Source organism: Talpa europaea (assembly GCF_964194135.1).
Source record: "Talpa europaea genome assembly, chromosome: 6".
Lineage (NCBI taxonomy): Eukaryota > Metazoa > Chordata > Mammalia > Eulipotyphla > Talpidae > Talpa > Talpa europaea.
This window is the reverse complement of record NC_140072.1, coordinates 14,531,913-14,556,504: the sequence shown is the minus strand read 5'-3', so window position 1 is coordinate 14,556,504 and position 24,592 is coordinate 14,531,913. Positions and strand designations below refer to the sequence as shown.

General features: G+C 54.3%; 1 protein-coding gene across 5 annotated transcripts; it reads right to left on the bottom strand.

Annotated features, from left to right (window-relative positions):
- Window positions 1-3,921: 3,921 nt before the first annotated feature.
- Window positions 3,922-24,560, bottom strand: CAD (carbamoyl-phosphate synthetase 2, aspartate transcarbamylase, and dihydroorotase; the record flags this gene model as incomplete). Of its 5 annotated transcripts, XM_084235817.1 has the most annotated exons (45): window positions 3,922-4,060; window positions 4,165-4,259; window positions 4,431-4,532; window positions 4,631-4,786; window positions 4,959-5,084; window positions 5,267-5,479; window positions 5,909-5,983; window positions 6,094-6,263; window positions 6,370-6,414; window positions 6,681-6,731; window positions 6,994-7,090; window positions 7,472-7,573; window positions 7,747-7,887; window positions 7,983-8,173; window positions 8,448-8,649; window positions 8,856-8,987; window positions 9,125-9,289; window positions 9,406-9,572; window positions 9,867-9,948; window positions 10,136-10,375; window positions 10,686-10,790; window positions 10,891-11,073; window positions 11,667-11,834; window positions 12,045-12,263; window positions 12,466-12,648; window positions 12,735-12,959; window positions 13,096-13,194; window positions 13,544-13,790; window positions 14,015-14,259; window positions 14,986-15,098; window positions 17,007-17,137; window positions 17,285-17,409; window positions 17,671-17,859; window positions 18,068-18,289; window positions 18,427-18,660; window positions 18,782-18,913; window positions 19,141-19,286; window positions 19,615-19,727; window positions 19,909-20,094; window positions 20,276-20,447; window positions 20,643-20,784; window positions 20,965-21,107; window positions 22,224-22,353; window positions 24,078-24,217; window positions 24,479-24,560. In XM_084235817.1, the coding sequence occupies 45 exons, from the start codon at window positions 24,558-24,560 to the stop codon at window positions 3,958-3,960; spliced, it is 6,729 nt and encodes a 2,242-aa protein (XP_084091943.1). In that variant the 3' UTR covers window positions 3,922-3,957. The 5 variants fall into 5 exon arrangements, with proteins under 5 accessions (XP_084091943.1, XP_084091944.1, XP_084091946.1 ...); XM_084235818.1 differs by lacking the exon at window positions 6,681-6,731; XM_084235820.1 differs by lacking the exon at window positions 6,681-6,731 and having other exon boundaries at window positions 5,450-5,479.
- Between the last annotated feature and the right edge of the window lie 32 nt (window positions 24,561-24,592).

Below are 24,592 nucleotides of genomic sequence, written 5' to 3'. Positions count from 1 at the left end.
ACAAAGCGTACCAAGAAAAACAGGTTCGGGGCCCTGTAACAGCAAGCTTGCTTCTCCCTGACTGCAGGAGATTGCCCCCCTGCTCCCCCATCCCACCCACACACTGCCCCAGAGCCGGGTTCAGAGCAGGGGCATGGCCAGGGGCGCCTCGGAGACCACATGCTTCTCGAGGAAGCTGCACCCAGCTCACAGCCTGGCAGTGGGTGAACAGTCACGACTGTTGGGGAAGGAGTAAGGGAGGCCAAGGTGTGAATGGACGCGGGGGCAATCAGAGCCTAGAAAGGACCCTCTTCCCCAGTAGGAGTCTAGGGGAAAATCTGCAGCACTTGCTGGTCACTGAGCAGGTGACCTATGTCTCAAGGAAGACATGGGTATTTCCTGGGTCCTCCAGTGTAGGTGACGTGCCAGTCCATGGCCCTGCCTGGACATCCCCTCCCCAGCTCTACCACAGATGGTGCCTGGCTTCCCCTGGAGCTCTGCTGGGAACCCTGTGATTACTCTCTTGTGGAGTGATTGCAGTTTTCCCCAGACTTTTCTAGACCCTTCCCCGTCCCAATTCTAATGCCTCTTTTCCCCTTGCCTCAGCAAAGGACCCCAGATTCTAAACAGACTCCTGACAGAGCCCGTGAAAACTGGGTCTGTCTTAACCACCACAAAACAACAGAGCAACTGCCAAGTGCTGCCCCAGGCTTCATTCTCTTGGGCCTACAGCGGGGCCTGGCTCTGCCCAAGCCTCTCCCCATGTCACATATCTGAAATTCTGGGCCTCTTTGAGGGCTTCCATCTGAGTTCTCTGGCCCACGTTTTCTGAGATTCAGGTTCTGGGATTTAGGTTCTAACCTCTACTCAGTTCGCCTTCTTCAATAAATGCTTAACTGAGCACCTACTAAGTGCTCTGTACTGTTCAAGTTGCTGTATTAGTGAATCAAGTCCCAGTCCTCGTGGCACTCATGTCATCACATGTAACTAGCACATTTGTCTCCATCACCCCTTGCTCCAGTTTTCCTGCTTCATTATCTACAAGCCTCCTCCATACAGACATCCCACAGTAGCTGGAAAGCACCAGAGAATCCAGCCTCCCCCACCCCAGCAGTCTGGCTGCTTTATCAATCCTCATTCTCCAGATCTCAAGTCCCACGCTGCGGAGCCATTTTTCACCCTTTCCTTGGTCTGTTATAACGTCCACATGCATCTGTGTCTAGACCCTCCCTCTTCACATGAGGTGTTTGGTGGATAGCACCCAGTTGGCTTCCTGGCGCGTGCCACCCCCCATCGAGTGTAGATATGGCTGCCAGATGAGTCTCTTCCCCCACATACATTTCATCCCTGAAGCTCCTTCTCTGTTCCCTACTTCACCAGCTAATGTCCTTTACTGTGGCTATTGTAACAGAATCACAGCTGCCCACTGGGATCGCAGGGCAAGCTCCAGTTCCGCCCTTTCATCTTAAAGCTCTAAGATGCCCAGGCTTGTCTTAGGTTTTGACAAGAGGCAGGAATAGGATGAAGGGAGCCAAGCTCCAAATGGGTTACCTGCCTTAAGAGGATTTCCTTCCCCACTAGGGTAGACAGTGAAGAGTTGGGGGCCGTGACTTTGCAGTGATAATCAGCCAACAGGTCGGACATTTTTTCAGAGGGGACGTACTTAAAGGGATCTTTCCAAAGTAAGTCAGAAAAGAATGTTAATATTTGTAAAGTGCTAGAACAGTGTTTGGCACATAAGCATAGCTATGCCAGCTTATAAAGATTAAACCTCAAATATCACGGGAGACAGGAAACTTTCCATGGTTAATGGCAACAACACTGAGCATATGAACTTGTTCTTCAATGAATGTGGAATAGGCCCAGACATGGGTATTTTGTTTAAAGGACAGTTTTTGTTTCTTCTGATAGCTTCTTTCAGTTCCCAATGTAGTGTCATTTCTGGTTGTAGGGGAAGACACTTATTCAACTTAGAGCTGTGTTATGGCTAGGAGAGCCAAGGAGAGAATGAGGGCAGGAACACCTCCCACCACTTAGCAACTGGGTAAACCGTGTGTGCAGCTTGGCAGCTCCTACTGCTCTTGCTTGAGGACGAGGCTCTCCCAGGGCCGTGGGAACCTGAGTGTGACAGATTCCCAACTCGTGGGGAAAACCGTCTCTGACGTGCTCGAGTAGCCTAAGGGTAACTGAAGCTCTGAAGAGAAGGGCTCTAAAAATGATCCTCTTTAAACTAACACAGCACTCCAGGTACCCAAGGGAGAACTCGATGGGAAGGTTTACCACTGGCTGGATGGGGGAGGTCTCAGCTTCCCAGCCTTACATCCAGTCACTCGGCCTTACACTCTCCAGAGTCTGTGGCCACGAGCTGCTATTGTAGGCATCTGGATCCATACTTCTTGGTCTGGTTAGTTAAACTCTCCCCCAACAATACAGAGCAAGAACCCCGTGCTGGGTCCAGGGGTTGCTCCTCATTGTACTGCAGACCCAGAGGCAGGTCTCTCAAGCTGTGCTTCCAGGCCTTTCAAGCTGTGCTAGAGATAAGATTCTTCACCCTCCTCTCAGCCACCTGCTAAACCTGCAGCTTCCTTGGGACCCGGCTCAGACCCCAATTCCACGAGGCCTTGCTTACTCCAGGTCGGTGTTTGGGCCTCTTTTCTAAAGACCGGCCCCCAAGAACTTGTCCCTCAGTGATTTAGACTCTGTGACTGGTCTCTCGCTGGTTTTGGTTGTCTGTAAAGCCCAAAGTGCCTTCCTTCTAAATAGAAAGATGGGCTTGGAGTCAGGTGGTGTGCAGATGAATCCTGGCTACGCAAATGAGGGCGTCACCAGGAACATTCCTGAGTTAGTTCCAGCATCTGTGAAACAATTGTCTAAGATGAAATGAGTATGTAGAAAGTCCTGCCCACACCAAGTTTTGCAAAAGTCCTCCCTCCTTTCCTCATCCCTGTCTCCTGCGGACAGTTCTGCCCACACAGGGTGGTGTCCCTGTGGGACGCTGGAGTGGTTTGGACCATCACGTGCTGTGTGGCGGTTCAACCTGCAGATGGCGCCGAGGCCTTACCACCCGAGAGGCCGCGACTGAGGCGAGAATTACCTTATTCACCCTGTACTCCTATTGTACATGCGCTTTGTACCCCGAGGGGGCTAAGCTGAAGGCTGTTAGAACAAGAAATTTCTCTAAAGCTACTAAAGTGTCAGAGAAGGGGCTACTGGAAGCAGAGGCTCCAGGGATAGTAGGCGCAGGGGCTCCTGACAGTGATGGCAGCTGGAGAATGCCAAGGTTTTAAGGGCAAGATGGCTGTCTCAGCCCCTGCGGGAGAGGACAAACCAGAGAGAGGGGAGAGGGAAGGTCTAGGGGATGAGGAACTCTTCAGTCCTGGCTGCTAAGCCGCCTTTCACCGTGACTCATGTCAGGGCCACATGCGCAACTTCTGTGAGGAAGGGGCTGCCCACGTGGCCGCAGCATCAACAGACCACAGGTTCCTGCCCAGGATCCCAGAGAGTCACGGCTCAGCTTCCCACCCTGCTTCAGTGTCTGTGTCTGAGCATGCCCAGGGAGGCTGCGCTTGTACTTGGAACCTGTCCTTGTTATTTAGAACAAAGTTCTGCAGTTACACATTTAGCAACCCATAATGAAGCCACAATACGTGCAGGAGAGTAGGAACTAGAGGCAGCTTGGCTGTTTATTAGGTAGAAAAGTGACTGTACAGACTTGGGGTGCAATAACAGAGAAGGGCTGACTGGCCCCAGTATCTGAGGCCCCACACCCATGCCAGAGAGCTCCAGCCTGGTCCAGGGCCTGAAGCACCGTCCGCATGTGTGTGCAGATGAGCATGTGACACTGGGATGCCCCCAATACCTACTAAGTGTATCTAGGGCATCCAGACAGAATACCTACTAAGTGTGCTGCCCCCGTGGGGGGCACTGATTCCTTGCCCAGTCTCTGGGCGTGAAGAGAAGAGACTGAGCTTTTGGGCCCTAGAAGCGGCCCAGCACGGTGGCCAGCAGGGCCATGCGTATGTACATGCCGTTCTCGGCCTGGCGGAAGTAGGCTGCCCGGGGGTCCGAGTCCACCTCCACACTGCAAGAGAAGGAAAGAGTGAGCCTCAGCCCCATGGCCCGTCCAGGACCAAGTGCCCACCCATGGCCAGCCCCAGTGTGGCTCCAGTTTTGGTGCCGTGTTACCTTATCTCGTTGACTCGGGGCATTGGGTGCATCACTACCATCTTCTTCTTGGCGCGGGTCATGATGTGCGGAGTGAGGATGTACTGGCCAAAGCACTGCGAGGCAGACGGCCCATCAGCGCCTCAGTGTAGGGGTGGCTCTGGGTTCCCCCCGCCCCCAGCCCACAGTTATCACAACTAAGGGGCCAAAGGCTCTGGCCTGGCCTGCCCGGCCTCTAAGCAGCACGCCCAGCAGCTACAGCCCCAGTGTCTCAACCGGGCACTCACAGCTTCGTACTCCTGGGTGGAACCAAAGCGCTCCTTCTGAATCCGAGTCATGTAGAGCACGTCCGTGTCTGGCAGCGCCTCCTCAATACTCTCGAATTCCTCCTGGTGGGGAGGAGGAGGCAGAGCAGGGTGAATGCAGGGCAGGGATCTGACAGCCCACCCTTGACCCCCTACCCCTACCCTGCCTCCCAGGGCCTCACCTGCTTGGTACCACGGGAAGCCACGAAGTCCCACACGTTGGGCGGCATGCGCAGGCTGGGAGGTGCCACGTAGCGCAGGCTAACTCGGTACTGGGTGAGCAGGCAGGCCAGAGAATGCACCGTGCGTCCATGCTTCAGGTCCCCCACCATTGTGATCTAGGGGAGGAACCATCACCCAGAGGCCCCCAGGATGAGCACCCATTGCCATCTGAAAGCTCTCAGCCTCAGGACCAGATCTAGGCCTCCCTGATGCAACGCACCCCAGAATGGAGAACCTACTCCCCAACTACCCTCCTTCTCCAGGCCTCCAAGCCTGGCACCTCCTCACCGTCATGCCATTGACGGTCCCGAGCTCCTCCCGGATGGTGAAGATGTCCAGCAGGGCCTGAGTGGGATGCTCGCCAACCCCATCCCCGGCGTTGATCACCGGCCTCCGGCAGTGCTTGGCTGCCAGCTGGGAAAACAAGAATTGTCTCTGACTTCCGTGGCCTCCCCCAGACCTCGGTCAAGCCCTTCTGGGTCCCCTCACCCATTGGGTCCATCCTGACACGTGCATCCACAGAAATTATGAGCAGAAGGGACCTCTTGTTGCTGGCTCCAGCCTAACCAACCCATCTGGGGCACTGCCGGCCTCACCTCCACGGCTCCGGGCTGGGGGTGACGAAGCACGACGACGTCCACGTAGCAGCTCATGGTCTGCACGGAGTCAGCCAGGGACTCGCCCTTCTGGACGGAGGACGTGGCTTCCGAGAAGCTGAGCACAGCACCCCCCAGTCGGGCCATGGCCGCTGCAAAGGAGCTGCTGGTCCGCGTGCTCACCTCATAAAACATGGAGGCCATTACCTTTCCCTGGGCAGAGGGCAAAGTTCAGTGTGTACATGGGCGTGTTCATTTGGAGACACACAGGCTACTGCTTGCCTCCCCAATGTACACAGAAAGGGTGTCCGGAGAAGACCTCCCATTGACCTGTCGGAGCCTGGCTGCCCCACCGTTAGTGTCACTCCAAGTTAGAGGCTCTGCCTCCAAAATGTCATCGCACTGTGTCTGAATGAGACATGACTCTCTGAGAGAAGGAAATAGCCTGGCTCTCCTGTGACCGATGCGTAGCGCATACTGGCTGGAAGGGCAGAGGAGGCCGCTCCTTACAGCATGGGGTTCGGACACAGAGGGGTCCTGTGCCAGGGGAGGGAGCCCCCTCTGGCCGCTGCACAGCCCTGCTGTCAAGGGTTGTGGGGCTGGTAAGAGCCTGGATCCTTTGCCCGCAGCCCTGACCCTGACCTTGAGGATGTCGAGGCTCCGCTCCTTCTGGACCATCATTCGCAGCGTGTGTGCCACGTTGAACAGGTGAGACATCTGGGAAAGAGCCCAAGTAACTGGGAAAGGCCATGGCCCCCGCGGCCCGAGCCCCCGTTCTCGTCCTCAAAGCTCTGGGTGGCTCCGTCCTCCCTCCCTCCCTCAGGCACCTGATCCTTGGTGAACTGCTGGACGGACAGGATGTGTTGGCCCACTAGTGAGTGCAGCAGGGGTGAGGTCTGGGGGTGCAGCAGGCCAGGGGCCCCCAGGTTCTGGGGTGACGCCTGTCTAGGTACTGGTGGTGGAGGGTAGCAGGTGCCGTCAGGGGTTCCCATCAGCTCTGCAGTGAGGGACGGGGCAGAAGAGGCTTGTCAGAGGGTTCCTCCTACCCAGGCCAGAACATAAAGGTCCCCAAGGTGAGCATATGCTGAGGGGGAGTCTCTCACCTGGCTCAGCTGCCTTCCGAGAGGACTTTTCCTTTGGCTCCTCAGCTACAAATAGGGCGACAGAAGAGATGTAAGCCTGTCACTGAGGTTTGCAAAGAGTATCCATTTTCCCAAACTCCGGATCACGGTGGACGTGTTAAACCAACTCACACGACAGTAATTACAGCCAGTTAGGGGAGGGCGGACATGTGGTTTCCCACAGGGGCAGCTGTGTGGGGGTAGTGGTACCCTCCCGGGGTCCTCCCACTTGGCCAAGGGATCCTAGGCAAGGGGAATGGCCAGGCTCACACCACGCAGCAACCTGGATTTACCCCACGCTCTGCTGCCCTGTGGGGTCCCAGCTCCTGGGCGGAGGAACACAGCTGCCCACAACAAGAAAGGGCCCATGAGTATAGCTGTGGGGCGCTGGGCAGCTGATCGAGGCATAGGAGGGTGTGGTGCACTGGACTAGGAGGGGCTGGTGGGAAGCACAGGGTGAGTGGACAAAGGTGGGTGCTGGGAGGAGGCCTGGACTAGGTCCTGGGCCTGAGCTGGTCCACTCGGGAAAATGCGGGGAGAGGAGCCCATCCCTACTCTTCCAAGCCCAGGTGGCCCCCATCCCCCACTTCAAGGACCTTCTCTTACCTGGCAGGCCTGGGTCAGAGGCTCGATGGATTCGGGGTGGAAGATGAAAGCGGCCATCAGGGAGCCCTGGGACACCCCGGCGGGGTCTTTCAGGTGTCTGGAGAGAAAACATTGGTTTTGAAAAGTAAGTGACCCAAATCCTCTTCAAATTAAATCCCTTAAAAGCCCGACTCTCACTGCCCACAGGGATTTCCTTCTATCATCTCCACTCAGCTCCACCGTTCTGCTGTGCTGCCCTCAACGGGCACACACATGTGCCCTTAGAGATGTGTGCTAACCCCAGGACAGGCCCCCAACAGCTCTGGGTCGGTTAATCATCGGCTTGTTTCTGGAAGGAAGCCTCTGAAATTGAGAGTTAATCCTGTGTTTCGCAGGAGACATAAAGGTTGGTGGTGGGGATTTTAAGCATCCAGTGAAGATGTCTGTGCTGCCAGCCCCGCCCCGACCACACCCCCTGGCCAAGCAGCAGCATGGGTACCGTGGTCATCTCACTGGCAGCAGGGGCCGACGGTGTGAGCTGGGGAACAGTCCCTTGAGGCCACTTGCGGACGTCCTGCCCATAGCCTGGGGGCACCAGAACCTGCAGAGAGAAGCAGGGCAGGCGAGTGAGGCTCCCAGAACTGGGAGCCACAGGAATGGAAGCCAAGAGGAAAGCTGTTTGGGAGGACCCGGGGCGGGGGGGGGGGGGGGGCAGTGGGGTTGCACAGATGAGCTGGGCAGGCATGAAGAGGCCGGCAAGGGCCACATACGTACCTGCCCGTCGATATAGGCCACCTCTCCTCGCAGGACCACACGGCGGACAGTGCCCTTCACCTTCTGCCCTTCAAAGGGAGTCCAGCGGGCTTTGGAAAAGGGCATGTGGCTGGGGATTGTCCACTCGTGCTCCAGGTCCACCTGCCCAGAGTCACAGGTTATACTAGGGGAAGGCCCTATCACGGACTGGATCCAGGGCTGGAGAGCCCCCACCTCCTGGGCCCTTGTTCCCGCACCTCCACATAGGTGTCCTCCTGTGGGGGCAGGTGGAAGATACGCCGAGGATTGTGGTGCAGCCGCTGCAGCAGGTCGTCCAGACTGAGGCGGCCCTCGCTCACGGCCGTCAGCAGCAGAGGCAGCATGGTCTCTAGCCCTGGGAAGCCAGGGGGAGGCCTGGGCCCACACTTCTCCTCCACGGTGTGGGGTGCTGGGAGAAAGAGATCATTACCCTCGCGACCAAATGCCTCCCCCTGTGGGAAGTCACACATGCTCGCAGGACAACCATTTTTTTCTGGGAACTGGAAGACAGAGAAACGGGACCGCTGCTATCTTCTGGGACCACACATCCTCATTTATAATGGGACTTGCTTGTTCATCTTCCCATGGGGATTTGTCGGGCACCTACCACAGAGCAGGGCGGGGGTACTGCCCAGGCTGGGCCCAGTCGCTGAGCTGGGCACAAGCCCTGTGGGCCTTCTCACCATGGTCTGAGGCAAAGCAGTCGATGACAGCCATGTTCTCCCACAGGGCTTCCACGTCCTGGCGGGAGACCAGCTCAGGCCGGACCTCCCCCTTGCCAGGCCCCAGGCGCTCCAGGTCATCACAGCTCAGAAACAGATGGTGGGGGGCCACCTCACAGGTCACTGGCAGCCCCTGTGCCTTTGCAGCTTTAATAAGCAGGATCTGGGGGAGAGTAGAGGGATGCCTGAGGTCCCCCTTTGTGCCCTGCCCTATTAAGTCTACACACAGCCAGCATCCCCCCTCTCTTTGAGAGATGGGGCAGACATGCTGAGGGAGCTGGCTCCAGCAGTCCCATCACACCCTCCTGCCCCCAGGGACTACCTGGCCTCCTGCTGTTACAGGGACTGGGCCCTGTGGTGTCCTCTCACCTCCTCCTTTCGCGCCACATGACATATGTGCACCGAGCGCTGGGTCAGCTGAGCCACCATGAGGACGGCAGCAACACTCTGGCGCTCCGCGTGTGCCACTATGGGCAGGTGGGACGGCCATGTCTCGAAGTGCTGGGGACAGAAAGCATCTTCAGGGAGCGTGTGGAGCCTGATTCTGTGCTTATCAGAGCCCACAGTCCCTCCTGGTCAGCCCACCAGGTGGGCCCTCATGCTGGAGGAGTTGGCTGCCTCCTTCCCCACACACTCACCTCCATCCATTGGGCCACATTGTCCAGACGCAATTCAGAGAAGGTCTCATTGAGGTACAGTTTCAGCCCCGCAGCAGACCCAGCCACAGCACCCAGGGTCCCTGCATTCTCCGACGAGGCTCCAAGGAATAAGGCAAAGTCACAACGGGCACCAGTCTCTGCCAGCTGGAAAGGATGCATAGGAGTTAAGGCCCACCGGCACCCATGCCAGGCTGGCACCTGCAGGCAGAGACCCCTGGGTCGGGGCAGACATAGAACGGCTCAGGGAGGCAGGGGCTCACCTTCTGGGCCAGGGCCAGGGCAGGGGCGTCAATGATGGGGGGCCGGGTATTAGGCATGGCACACACCATGGTGACGCCCCCCGCCAGGGCAGCGGCAGTGCCTGAGGCAAAGTCCTCCTTGTGTGTCCCACCTGGTTCCCGCAGGTGTACATGCACATCGATCAATCCTGAGAACACAGAGGCGGCATCATGACAGGAAGATTCAACATGAGAGGAGATTCAGAGACATGAAGGGCATCAAGGAGGTTAGTGGAGATGGCAGGAAGATTAGCAGCCACTGAGAGAAGCCTGAGGCAGTGAGGATCTGAGTCATCAGGAGTCGGTTGAGGGAGGAGCGCTCAAGAGCGCTCAGAGGACTGGTCCCTGCTCTGCAGTCCAGGGAGGAGCTTATCTGTCACTGTGCCCGCAGCTTCTGTCCTACCAGTGCCCAGAAACCTGGCTCTCCCCACAGACGCACTTACCAGGCAGCCGCACCAGCTTTCGGGAAGTCATGCAGTCAACGTGCACCTTCATAGGAGGAGCTGGCCCGATCTGGCCAAGGGCCTGCGGGTGGAAACCACCATTAGCTTGATTTAAGGGCACCCTGGGAGTTGGAGGTAGAGACTGGGTTTTCCCATTACCGGGATCCTCCCTCTCTATGCCGTTTCATACCGAGACTCCCCGGCCCCATGACCCCTCACTTTTCTCTCCTCCATCGACACTGGCTGTGTCTGGCACCTGGGTCTGTTACCTCCACAAACAGCTTGGTGCACTTGATATCGATGATGAGGGGCACGGAGAAGTCAGCGGCCAGACGCCGGGTGCGGTAGCCTTTGGTGACAAAGGAGGAGAGACGTCGGCCCCCAGCCCCACGCATTGACAGGTTGATCACGAGCTCAAAGTGATTCTCTGCCAGCTGCTCCAGGATGCTTCGCTGTGGTGGGCACTCGCCATCTACTGCCTCCTCAAAGTGCCAGTCCACAGCTGTCACCTGTGGCCGGAGACAAGGTCAGGGTCAACCTGAGCCTGGCAGTGGTCAGGAAGACCTGCCTGAAGAAAGGCGGACTGGCCCAGGAGCCCGTGATGGGGAGACTGGGGACCCATAGGCTGGAGTCCAGGGTTGCTCTATTTGCTAGTGGCAAAATGTATTTCTTGACAGGGAAGATGTTGGCATTATGTTAATGAAATCTAGGTTGCCAAGGGCTCTGCAGTATGAGCCCACACACCTACGTAAAAAAATACATGCAACGTCTTCATATCCTTGCAGGAAGGGCCACTGGGGTGGGGAGGGGAGTCCCTACCTTGACGCCGTGCTCCGTGTAGAAGTCAGCAGTGCCCAGACTGGCGTAGAGGCTGTAGCCCAGGCTCTCCAGCAGCCGCACCGTTGGGAGCAGCTCACTCTTGTTCTAAGCCAAGCAGGAAGACAACGGGGTTGTCATGCCTGCCCTGCACTGCCCAGAGTTACGGCCACCTGCCCCACCTCTCGGTCTTTCCTGGAGTCTGTACCTTGTAACTGCCGATGGTCAGCAAGATGTTCTTCTTGGGGATCTTAAAGCCGGTGCTCAGCATGGCCTTGAGGTAGGCCTCGCAGCGGCTCTCCCCAAAGCCAGCCACTTCCCCTGTACTGGTCATTTCCACTCCCAGCACCACATCAGCACCCGCCAACCGGGAGAAAGAGAACTGGGGCACCTGTGGGAACAGGAGATAAGAGGAGGACAAGGCTTGAGGGGACCCCCGCCCCCAGGAGAGGCAGCTCTGGTCCCCTGCCCTTTGTCTTATCTGAAGAGGAGGGCCAGCCTTCCCTGCTGCTGTCCCATGCGTGGCCTACACACACCAGCCAGCTGCTTCCCAGACACGCCCTGGGTTCTCTTTCAGCTTCCACCAGGTAATTCCCTGACCCCAGAGTACTTCCTTAACCAGCTCTGCCAACCACATATCCTGACCACCCTTCATGACGCAATTCAAAGACCACCTTTCCCCTTCAGTTCCCCCAGGTCACCCCTTTATGAGGGCTGCAAACTCCTTTAGCATTTTGTTTACATCTGTTACGTAGGTTGGTGACAAGGCTGTTCAACAATGCAGCTGGGTTTGGACCTCACGTCTCCTGCCTCCTACTGCTGGTGTGTAAGTGTCCAAGGGCAAAGCCATCTCACCACCCTGAGGTACAGCAAGGCCTCGCCCACAGTAAGCCCCAGGTTTCTAGCCTGTGCCCCGAGGGAACCCGCTCCCACTACCTTCCTCCCTGCTTGTGATCACTACCCCAAGGTTTCAACCCCTCTTACCTTTACCCCCACGACTCCAGAACCAGTCATGAGCCCCACAGGCTCCACTTCTTCTCCCATGATGACCTGTGTGGCCAAAGCTACCAGGTCCACACCCAGTGTCTTGGAGACGAAGGGGAACGAGCGAGAGACACGTACATTGCACTCGATGACCTTCAGCTGATCGTCCTGGGGTGGGGAGAGAGAGACCAGGCTCGCTAACACACTTCACTGGCCCTGACTTCTCCCCTCACTTGGGTGGCCAATCTGGGAGAGGGTTCAGGGTGACTGACAGCCCTGCAGGCCCTGGCTACAACCCCTCCCAGCTTTCCTGCCTACTCTGATGAGGGCTCCCTGACACCGTGGCCCTTAGCCCTTCCCTGAGCTCCCTCTTACTACCTTGGCAATAAGCTGCAGATTGAAGGGCCCAGTGACCTGCAGCTCCTGGCCCACAGCATGCACTATGGCTTTGATTCGCTCCAGGGTCTTGGTGGTGATGTCCTGAGGTGGCGTCACCAGCGTGGCATCACCTGAATGCACACCTGCATTCTCCACGTGCTCAGAGATGGCAATGGCCGCCACCACGCCATCACAGGCCACAGCATCCACATCGATCTCCTGGGGGGGGCGCGTGCACAGGGAAATGTGCTGTAGGGCAGGGACCATTTTCTTCTGTCTTGCTCTAGGATGCTGCCCTCCTCCCACCACCACAGAGCCACCCACCCTTCCCAGCCCGCTGTGCACACATTTCTGCAAACCAGAGGGGCGCTGCCTCCAAGGCTGGGAGTCTGCCCTCAGACACCTGTCTGCAGCCTCACACCTTGGCTTCCTGGATGAACTTAGAGATGACCACAGGGTGCTCCTTGGAGACAGCTGCTGCACTGCTCAGGAAGCGCTCCAGGTCCCCGTCAGTGTAGGCCACATTCATAGCTGCACCACTCAGCACATAGGAGGGGCGCACCACGCAGGGATATCCCACGGTCTGGCAGAACTGGCGAGCAGACTAAAGGCACGGGGAGTGTAGCTGGGTTGGCCACATTCACCTACAACATCATCCAGCCTCCAGCCCCCTTCCAGGCCCCAGCCCACCTCCAGGTCACTGAGCTCCCTCCACTGAGGCTGGCTGATGCCAATGGTGTCAAGGAGCCGGGAGAACTTGAAACGGTTCTCAGCTGAGTCAATGGCTTCTGGTGAGGTACCCAGCACCCGGCACTGTTGCCGATGTAAGGCCATGGCCATGTTGTTGGGCAGCTGCCCACCCATGGACAGGATCACACCTTCAGGGTTTTCCAGCTCATAGATGTCCATCACCACCTGCACCGAGGGGGGGACCAGCAAGGTCAGGGAGCTGAGTCTTCTTGCTCATGGCTCGTCCTCCCCCTATAACCCTCACCTCCCAAGTTCCAAAGAACCTTTGGTGAGCCAGCCACCCAGCCTTCAGTCTTCTCACCTCGAAAGAGATCTCGTCAAAGTAGAGTCGGTCACACATGTCATAGTCTGTGCTGACCGTCTCTGGATTGTAGTTCACCATGATGGTCTTATACCCCATCTGCAACAGGGAGGGAACGATATTTAGCAAACTGGAGGGAAGAAGAGTGTGGAGAAACAGCCAAAGCCCCAACTTCAGAGGCCACCACGCCGGTTAGCTCTGAAATAGCTGCAGAGATTGGGAAGGGCCAGCGCTGCAGGTCCTGGGAAAGCAGCTACAAAGTGCTGGAGAGGAGACACGTGCCCTGCCTGGGGCACAAGGTGACCTCCGGGGATCCTTCCACCCTGAAGCCCTATAAGAATGTAAGGGTAGGAACTAAAAAGGTGTCAGGATTAGGTGCAGGTGGGCGGGCAGGTGCAGCAGTGGATGCAAGGGCAGAGAAAATGGTACAAAAGACTAGCTTCCGGACCTTGCGGAGCTGCTGGATGCAGCCGACGGCACACCAGTCAAACTCAACGCTGGAGCCAATACGGTAGACGCCAGAGCCCAGGACCAGGACATGAGGTGTTCGAAAGGTGAGGTCATGGGTGGTGCCCCAGTACGTCAGGTACAAATAATTTGTCTGGGCTGGCCACTCAGCTGCCACTGTGTCAATCTGCTTCACCGCCGGGCAGATCCCCAGTTCCTGACGCAGCTTGCGAACAGCCAGCTCTGTGCTAAAGGAGAAGCAGCGTCAGAAGATAGGCCCTGGGAGTGGGGCATGGACCGAGGAGAGGCCAGGGCAGGGAATGGAGGGAAACATCCCGGGGATGGAGGTTAGAAGTCTCCAAAGCTCCCATTCTCTCTCTTCAGAGTCTCTCACTAATAAAATATTCTCTGCCCCACCTTGCTCAACTCATCTCCCAGCCTCCCTCTGATCCAGCCCACCACCACCTCTGACCTCAGAACGGCGAGGGCAATCTGCTTGTCTGAGAAGCCAAGGCGTTTAGCCTGTTGCAGCAGGTCTGGGGGCAAAGGCTGTCCGCGGTGTTGCTCCAGCAGCTGGGCGTGCACGATGATTCGCTTCATTCGGTGCAGGAACCAGCGGTCAATGCGGGTGAGTTCATACAGCCGCTCCACCGAGTAGCCGGCCCATAGGGCGGCCGCCACCACAAAGATCCGCTTATCTGTTGGAGTCTCCAACTCCTAAGGGTGAGAGGGCAGACAGGTACAGGAGGGCTGTGCAGAGGCAGCTGGTAGGGTGTTAAGGGTATGTCCCAACCTCCTGCCAGTGCTACAAAGCCTGCACATGAGCGCAATGGCTGCAGGAAAGGAAATGGTTTAAAGTGCAGACTCCGCAACTACAAAAACCTCGCACACTTTACCAACTCTGAGCAAGTTCTACAACTTCCCCATGCCTCAGTTCCTCACCCATGGAAACAAATCTAACAATTTGTCCTTATAGAACGATTCATGAGATGACATCACAAAACTCGGCAAAGAGGGCCTCCCCGGTGGTGCAGCGGTTGAGCGCTGGGTTGTGAAGCTGCCCGCACCCTCTGCAGCGCCGGTTCGATCCCCGGCTGCTCCCCGGCCACCGGAGGAGGGTCCCACATGGCGCGCAGACCTCTCCTGCCGCCCGCTGCTCCCCTCAGCAGTGTACTTCAGTCCTTCTGCCTGCTCTGCTCCCCGCTCTGGCTCTGGTGAATTCTCTCACCCTCCCGTGCTTCTGACTGTACCCAGTGCATGTATAAATAAATAAATCTTAAAAAAAAAAAAAAAGATTCAGCTTAAAAAAAAAAAAAAACCTCGGCAAAGAGCAGCAGCTGCACAGTACCAACTTGCTGGCACTACTGGGCGGCCAGCTCATGGGCTGGGGGCAGAGCAGCAGGGTCCACTTTGGGGGTGTTACTGGGGGAATGGCGTGCTTACCATATCACTGACTGGCTTTACTGTGTGATCAAAGCCCACACAGTTCTCATCCACCATGCGCAGAGCCTTCTGGAAGGCCTCCTCAAATGAACGCCCGATACCCATGACTTCACCTGGAAGGAGAGGGTGGAAGGACTGAGGGTGTGGAGGTGAGGGACTCCCCAGAATGTCTGTAGAATATGGGAGACTCTCAAGGCAGCTCCTGTGGGGAGACTTACGGTGTTTCATTGAGGGATAATTTTTGTGTAAAATGATTATGGAAGATTTTTTTTTTTTTGGTTAGAATATCTCTTCTCAGTGATTCAAGTATCTTTTTTTTAAAGATTTCTTTCTTTCTATACAAGAGCTGGGGTACAGGCCAGTGGCACGGGAGGGTGAGAGGATTCACCAGAGACAGGGCAGGGAGCAGAACAGGCAGACGACAGAAATACACTGCCGAGGGAAGCAGTGGGAAGGACAGGAGGGGTCTGCTGTACCATGTGGGATTCTCACCGGCCGGCTGGGATCAAACCCGCACTGCAGAGGCTGCGGACAGCTTCACAGTGCTGCACTCAACCTGCTGTGCCACAAGGGAGGCCCTTTTTTTTTCTTCAAAGATTTATTTTATTTATGTATGCACATAAGTGCTGGGCTGTAGGCCAGAGGTGTGGGGGTAAGAGAATTCACCAGAGACACAGTGGGGACAGAACAGGCAGACTGACTGAAATACACTGCTGAGGGGACCAGTGGGCGAGACAGGAGAGGTCTGTGCCATGTGGGTAGCTCCCTGGCTGGCTGGGGGATCAAACTCATGCTGCAGTGGCTGCAAATAGCTTCACAGTACTGAGACTTACACCCTTGAGCCACCAGGGCGGCCCCTGATTCAAGTATCTTACTTGTTTTAATAAGTTACAAAGGTTACTCAAAAAGATCAAATTCGAATGTCTCATCTAGGAATTGCTCTTTGTCCTATTTTCAATCTATTTCTTTTAGCCACAATTTAATTATGGCTTCATTCCCATGTTTATTAAAATTTTCATATAACAGGAAGTCATCTCCAGAAGGAACAACTTGGCAGTCTGGTAAGACTTCTAAAAATTCAGAAATAATATGAGCTTAGAACTTAGTTGCTTAAAGGCTACTACTGCTCTTACTAAAAATCTGGAGCACAGTGAGCTGCTCTGATCTTTTATGCTGATGACACTTTGGCACATGTACATGCTTGCTTTGGGTGAAATGTATTAGAAGACAGGCTAAGGTAATTTATGATCCCTGAGGAAGCACAGTAACTCAATTAACTCAATTCCATCATACCCACCATACCCACTTGGAGGCTATTACACCCATTCAGAGTTCACTAGTTTTTATGAAAAAGGTCTCTGATCTTAAACATGGTGTTGAAAAAACATTTCATTTAGTGACCATGGCACAAAGTGCCCAGACAAGAGATAAGCTGAGAGTGGCTGCCACTGTGCTGACTTGGATTTAGAAGGATTCACAGGAAAACAGCAGTTATTTCTCTGAAGTCTTAGTATTTAAAACAAGCATGGAGAACAAAATGTCACTGGCATTAAAAGCCGACTGATGAGGCAATGGGCAAGATGCCATGAAATGCTGTGGGTGGAGTTTCATGAACTGGTCTCACCAATGACAGGCAACCTATGTATGTAGCAGAGGGACACAGAACCAGGAAGCAGGCCAAGTCTTCAGTTTTTGGCTCTGCCTCTGTGCAGTCCCACACTTTCCTTCTGTGGGTACCTCAGTTTATTCATTTGTAAAGTGAGAGAGATGAGCTTGTTGAAGGCTGTCAGCGTCCCACAGACTCTGACGTGCCATCTGGGAATGGAGGTGGCATGTGTCCGACAGACTTCCAGTTGCTTTTGATCCCCACTCCTGATGAGGCCCACTATTGTGGTTTGAAATACCTCTATGAGTTAAGGAAATGTGTACCCAAGAAGTGGTTAAAACAGGGACTGGAAGGCCATGTCAGAGAGCTCCGATATTCTGGAGATCTAAGGGGTCTCTTGGGATACATCTCTTACCAACACTCTTCATGCAGCTCCCAATCTTTGTGCTGACGCGCAGGAACTTGCTGAGGTCCCACCGAGGGATCTTTACCACACAATAATCCAGACTGGGTTCAAAGGCTGCTGTTCCCCCTGTCACAGAATTCCTGGGAGCCATTGAGTGGGGGTGTCAGAAAGAGAGAGCAGAAGTCAAGGGCAAGTTTCCAGATAGCTCTCTCCATCCTCATAAATCTAGGCTAACGTTCTATTCATACCCTTATCCCAGAATGATTTCTTCACTCCCGACCCTTTACCTGAGCCCAGGCAGAGGGATGCCCAGAGCTAGCTTGGCTGCTACATAAGCCAGTGGATAGCCTGTGGCCTTACTGGCCAGGGCAGAGCTGCGAGAGAGCCTGGCATTCACTTCGATGATGTAATACTGCAAGAGGGAGAACAGAAAACAATCAGCAGGTAACTAGCCTAAAAGCTCTGCCTCAGTGATACCTCAGGAAGGCAAGAAAAGGAAAACCCTCCCCAAAGGGATGGATAACAAAGGACTTTCCTCCCCCATGGCCCAACCTTACCAAGGTCAATCCTGGCTTCTACTCCAGAGGTGATGGAGCCTCCTAGCCTTGAGGCCCCAAAATTATAGAAGGCAGTTCAACAGCTAGAAAATCAGCTCCAGGACCTAGAGCCTTACCTGCTCAGACTCAGGGTTCAAGGCATATTGCACATTGCACTCCCCAACGATTCCCAGGTGCTGGGTCACCTTGATGGCTGTCTGTCGCAGTAGCTGGTACTCCCTGTCATTCAGTGTCTGGCTCGGAGCCACCACAATGGACTCACCAGTGTGGATGCCCAATGGGTCCAAGTTTTCCATGTTACACACCTGTGGAGGGAAGGGCCCGTGAAGTCACTGCTGAGAGGAGTCAGGAGAGGTGGGAGGCTGCAGCCCAGAGTCCTGTTGCCTGTGGGCCTGCACCCATCTAGGGTCTGAGGGGCAATGGAACCCCAAATCTCAGACTGGCCTCTGCTCGTACAGGAGCTCACAATGCCTGATGTTGCTCCCCCCACTTCCCACCCCTGCCATCACTTACTGTCACACAGTTGCCGTAGGCATCTCTCACCACCTCATACTCAATCTCCTTCCATCCCTTCAGGGACTTGTCTACCAGCACTTGGCTGGTATGGGCGAAAGCTGGGGCCACGAGAGCAGACAGCTCCTCTTTGTTAGATGCAAAGCCAGAGCCCAGGCCACCCAGGGCAAAGGCCGCACGCACCAGCACAGGGTACCCCAGTCGCTCGGCAGCTGCCTGGGCCTGCAGCAAGTGGAAGAGACGAAAAACAGATCAAGCTACTATACCTTGAGTTCCTGCTGTCAAGAGGGTGGCTGGACCCAGAGAGGATAAAATAGGAAGAAAACCACGTCCGACCTTCCCTCAATTACCCCTCGAACCTGTTCAAGAGAATTTGCTGCTTCACTGGGGGCCACGTGCTCCCCGATTTCCGCCATTCTGGAGGCAAAGGCTCGCCGATCCTCCGTCAGCTCAATGGTCTCCACAGGCGTGCCCAGGACCCGCACCCCATAACGAGCCAGCACACCGGCCTTGGTGAGTTCCACACCGCAGTTCAGAGCTGTCTGGCCTCCAAAAGTCAGTAACACGCCATCTGGGCGCTCATTACGGATCACCTGAACAGCAGGGAGTAACAGGCACGAAGATCTTGGGGTTAGGTAGCTAGCTCATCAAAGAACTCTAAAACCAAAAGTGATCACAGGGTCCCCTTGCTCCTCAGATGTCCCCCAACCTTACCTGGGTTACATAGTGAGGTGTTATGGGAAGGAAATAGACCTTGTCAGCCAGCCCCTGGGAGGTCTGCACTGTAGCAATATTGGGGTTGATCAGTAACGTCTGGATGTTTTCTTCCTTCAAGGCCTTAATTGCCTGAGAGACAAGAATGGCCCATCAGCTTCAACGGCAGAGCAGAGCTGTGAGTGGCTTCTCACTGACACTTCTCTTCTCTCTATTCCTTATCCCCTCACCTTTCCCCATAGCCCCGTGACCTCCTGGCTCATTTCCTCCCTGTGACAATGTTTGTGCCTCCCCCCTTCTCAAGATTCTGTCCACTCCTGAGGGTCACATCCAGGAAGGCAGGCACGAGCACACCCTACCTGAGAGCCTGAGTAGTCAAACTCCCCAGCTTGGCCAATGGAGAGGCCCCCTGAGCCCAAGATCAGAACCTTTCGGGGTGGTGGAAGCCCAGAGCCTGGGGTGGGAGTCCCAGGGGGACAGAGGCGCTCAATTAGCCGCTCTCGAACTGTGAAGGCAGAGAAAAGTCAAAGAATGTTAGAATAGAATGAGGCCGAGAGATCATCTGGGGTTCAGAAGACACCAGGGCAGAGGCAGAAGCCAAGCCTCCCAACTCCGGAGTTCCTTTCAAAGGAAGAAGCACGTACCAACTGTTTTGGCTTGGTTGCCATCCCACCCCACTCCCCACCCCATTTGTGCTCCTAGACTACACATAAGCCACCCCACCCCCTTAACTTCCTAAAGATCTATCAGTGTTCTGGGTGTGTCCACCCCATCCCCATCCTAGAGCCAGCCATATTCTTAGTTCCACAGCTCTGTTCTACTCGGGTGTTTACCTGTCTGGCCCCCAGGGTTCCCAGCTATGGCTTCTTTCACAGTGTCCAGAAAGATATCAAAAAGCAGTTCCATATCTGAGGGGCCAGCTTGGTGCTCTGGGTGAAACTGGACACTGTAGAAGAGATAAGATCACAAAACCCGTTGTCATCACTGACATGGGCCGGGGCAGCCATGGAGAGGGGTAGTATAACACGTCTGGGGTCCACTACTGTTCTTTACTTTTCCATCTTCAAGTCCCAGGGGGCTTCAAAGCTGCACAATCTAGTTACCCTGCCAGAATCACCCAGGCTCACCTGAAGAAGGGCAGGCTGTCATGTACGATGCCTTCACTGGAACGATCGTTGGCATTGGCGAAGAGAGGATGCCAGCCTGCTGGCAGTGAGTCTGTTTCTACGGCAAACCCATGGTTCTGGGATGTCAGGAAGCAGCGCCCAGTGCCCACCAGCAAGCATGGCTGATTATGGCCTCGGTTGCCATATCTGGAAATGGAAGTGTGCTAAGGGACAGGCTCTCCTCACTCTCCCTTCACCCCCTCACCAGCCCCAGTTGACTCTGACCCAGTCCTTTCTCAACATTAATAAACACCAACTCGATCTCCATTCCCAAGATGCCCCGCTCTACTGTCAAAGTTTAGGCTCCTCTTCCTTGTACAAGTCCTACCTCATTTTGTAAGTCTTGGCCCCAATGGCTAAGGCTAACAGCTGGTGCCCCAGACAGATCCCGAAGATAGGCCGGGGATTAGGTTCGGATAACACGCGGCTCAGTGTGGACACCACACTGGGGTAGGAGGCGGGGTCACCAGGGCCATTGCTCAGGAAGAGTCCCTCATACTCTGCAGCGGGGAGGAAAGACGACATCAAAAACCTTCCACATGAGAGACACACTTCCAGCCCTGACCGTCAGAGTAAAAGGCCTTATCGCCATCTTCCTCCCCGCAACTCATGCTGACTTTTAGCAACTGGACCGAGGGACAGATCTTCCGCCCATGCTGCCTGTCCATGGCCCTGCACCGACGCTAGCTACTCACCGCAGCCGTCTAATGTGTGGTCCCACGGCACCACAGTGACCTCGGCGCCACGCTGGCACAGGCACCGGATTTGATTGTATTTGAGACCACAGTCCAAAGCAAGGATCCGCGGGGTACCTCCTACATTGAAGACCCGGGGAGCCTGAGGAATAGAGAAATAGGGTTGATGGTTGGCAGTTGTGATCTCTCGGTATAGATACATGCACACCAACATCCCTCTTCCAAGGCCTCTTCCGATTCTCCCGCAAGTGAGTATCCCAGTCATGGGCAGATATTTCTAAGGCGCTACAGCTTGTCCCGCTCTCCCGTGCTATCTCTGTACCTTAATGGAGACCTCCGGCACAAGGGGGCGGGCATTGGGGTCCAAGAATGGCAGGGATGAAGGGTCTGTCCCATCCTGGACCAGCTTTCCCAGGAGGGACCCCTGCTCTCGCAGCTTCTTAGTCAGCTCCCGAGTGTCCACTCCTGTCAAAACACCACTCTGTGAGGTCACACCCCCACCCAGTCATGCGAGTGTCAGAGTGACTGGGGAGGCAAATTTAGAATTAAATTTAAATTTAAACTAATTAATGTAGAATTAAAGGCTCCGGAGGCACTTTCACTCCAGAGCCCCAAGTCAAAATCCTGGGCCGTCCTGATGGAAGTACACTCGCACCCAGTATTCTTGTCAGAGAGATTACAGCGGAACTAACCACGACTCTAGATCTATCTATAGATAAAAATACCCAAACACACACAAAAAAGCTACCTAGACATTATCAACAAAATGCAGTCTGGGCTACCCTAAAAGGAAAAGTGTGCTATTTTCCTCAAGCAAGTTACAAAACCCATAGGTTACACAGACATAATATGTGGGCATTAAGTACAGATTTCAATAAACAGTTTTTTAAAAAGTAGATAATTGGGAAAATTTTAAACATTGTCTGGACATTTAGTCATATTAGAAATGAACTTTTTTATTTTTATTTTTTAATTTTTTTAATTAAAAAAAATTGATTTATTTATACAAGCACTGGGTACAGTCAGAAGGGAGGGTGAGAGAATTCACCAGAGTGAGAGCAGAGAGCAGAGCAGGCAGACTGACGAAATACACTGCTGAGGGGAGTAGGAGAGGTCTGCGCGCCATGTGGGACCCTCACCTGGAGGCCAGGGATGGAACCGGTGCTGCAGAGGCTGCGGGCAGCTTTGCAACCCAGTGCTCCCCAAAAAGTTGGGGAGGCCCAACTTTTTAAAATGTATGTTATCATTAAGTCTTAAAAAGGATTTCTTTTTCATAGATAATGAAATATTTATGGATGAAATGATACAATGTCTAGATTTGCTTCAAAATAATCTGGGGGGGTGGGGTGGTAGCAGAGGTGAGGTACAGTTAACCCTGAGTTGATTTTCTGTTTGAAATCTTCCACCTGAACAAGAGCCCAGTTGTTTCCTCCAGGCCCAGGTTCCAATGTAACCCTTCCAAGGGAGGTACATTCCATCACAACCATGGACTTGAGTCCCAGTAGGATACAGAAATCTTGTTTTTATTCATTCCATCCAAGCACCTGTGCTTTGCCCAGACACACCTGTATTGTACTTTACCTTGTAGGCCAGGTATGCCATGCTGTTGCAGCCACTCGTGCAGGGTGTGGGTGGCACTCCAGTGGCTGGGCGTGGGGCAGCATTCTCCCACCACCAGGCCTGCCACGTGAATCCCCGAGGATTCAAACCACTGTTGATGGAAGGAGACGGTGAGGAGTGCGGGGCTACATGCCTCCCCCGGCACCTTTCTCTACCCCGTATATACACCTGCACTGCAGCCACACCAAACGACCTACTATACCTGCACCAGATACCTCAAGCTTTTGCCCTATCCCAATGATGCTGCCTCGGTGTGAAACACCAAACACAGGGCCCAGGGTGTGTGATTAATAATTGAAAAGGACAAATTTCCCCTTCCTCCTCTCTTTTATCCAAAACAAAGACCACAAATCCGCTGTGACGCCACCCCTACTCATCACGGCAGCTTTGCCTCCTGAGAGTTCACCTAAGCTCACTGAATTTCCACTTTCTTGTCACTTAACACTGCATTACTAATGTGTTTGTATCTTCCTCACAGAATTCTGAACTCAAGAGCAAAAGTGTGTGGCACACAGCAGCCAATACTTCCTGAGTGTCTGTGGGGTGCTAGGTGTTGTAGCGGGTGGGGTGGTGAGTAAAAATGAATGAAGACAAGTTGCCTATCTTCATGATTTTAATTTGCTACTTAGGGAGACTAAAAATGAGCAAGCAGCATGTAAACAAGATTATAATCAGTGTGATGAAAACAGTAAAGCAGGTAGGTGAACAATACCTTACTAAATAAAGGTTCAGGCTGGGCACGATTATATCCCCATAGCCCTTAGGAGATTATTATAGAAAAATAACATTAATTTGCTACCCAATAGACAGACATTCAATAACTAAATAAATTCTCAGGTAGCTTGTGCGGGAGGGAGCCATGTTTTTAAATTACACTCTTAGTAGAGGAAGATTTAAAGGAAAATGGATGTTACACTGTCCTCTAGGGATCACGAACAGTTTGGTTAGAATTCTCTGTGGCCAAGAAGACTAGTCTGCACTAGAAGGCCTTGCCCTCATTCTGGCAGGGCCTCAATTTTGCAGGTTTAGAAACTCAAATTTTGTGTGCTTAGAGTTGATGCATGTGTTGACCAAGATACTGGATCAACCAGAATACAATGCGGCTCCAGCTTTATAAAGAGCACTAGTGTTTTCCAGGAATAACAAGTGTGTCCCTTATCTAGAGCTCCTTCTCCCAAGTGTCAGAGTGACTGGGGAGGCAAATTTAGAATTCAAGGCTCAGCATGTTGGGAATCAGGACCAAATGAGTTGTGAGGGATATTGCACCTAGGCGCTGGTGACTTCCACATTAACTTGCATTTATTTCTTTATTGCCGGGACTCTCAGAGGGCAATTTAGATTCCAAGTTTCAAAGGAGAAAGTACATGAAAAAACTTCACGGTGGGAGGAAACTGAGTCTCCTTACCTAGAGGTAACAACTTTACTGAAAATTGGTAGAAGTGAGGCCAGGCAAGCTGGTTTAGAAGATAATGCCCTTCACTGATTTAGTAGGTGAGCTGAGACTATCACTGGCAAGGGTGGGTTTGGTTTCAGGTCTCTTTCCCACTAATCCGTATAATCTCAAGCACTGCTCCCATTCACCATAAGACTGCCCGTCAGAAAAATCTTCCCTAAAAAGTCTTCACTGGCTCCTCACCAACGCTGGTTTGGTCTCCAGCACTTCTAGCATAACAAAGTACTAAAGGCCCTGCCTCTGTGTAAAAATCCACTCCAGTGTATCTTTTCTCTCCAGGATGCCTACTATAATGTCAAAGCCTTCCCTGCAACAACAGTCCGATTTGAAAAAAACTTAGAGAAAGCAATGGGCGTGGCTACCTTGCTGAGACCGAACTCATCCGCCTCCTCTGGAGGGATGCCATAGTTGCCAATCAGAGGGTATGTCAGCACCAAGATCTGTGCTTTGTAGGAGGGATCAGTCAGGGCTTCGGGGTAGCCGATCATGCCGGTTTGAAACACTGCAAGAGAGAGGCAGGGCTGGGGCTCAGGCGGGGGCTCAGGCGGGGCGTTCTTCGGAACACTGCCCCGGAGACGCGGGGGTCCAGGCGGAGGCTGCTCTGATCGAGAGGATGAAAGGGGCTGCGGACCACGCGCCCGGATACTGGGTGGGGGGTGGGGGTGGTCCAGGCAGGAAAATGGCAGGGTCCGGGCAGGGCGGACTGGGCCGAGAGGGGCAGCAGAGAGCGGGAAGAGGTCGGCGGCCGGCCGGGTTCGCTTACCCACTTCCCCGGCAGTCGACACCTCGGCCCCGAAGGGCTGGCCCCGCAGGACCGACCCGTCCTCCAGCACCAGGGCCGCCATGGGGACGCAGCTCAGAGGCGGGGGCGAGCGGA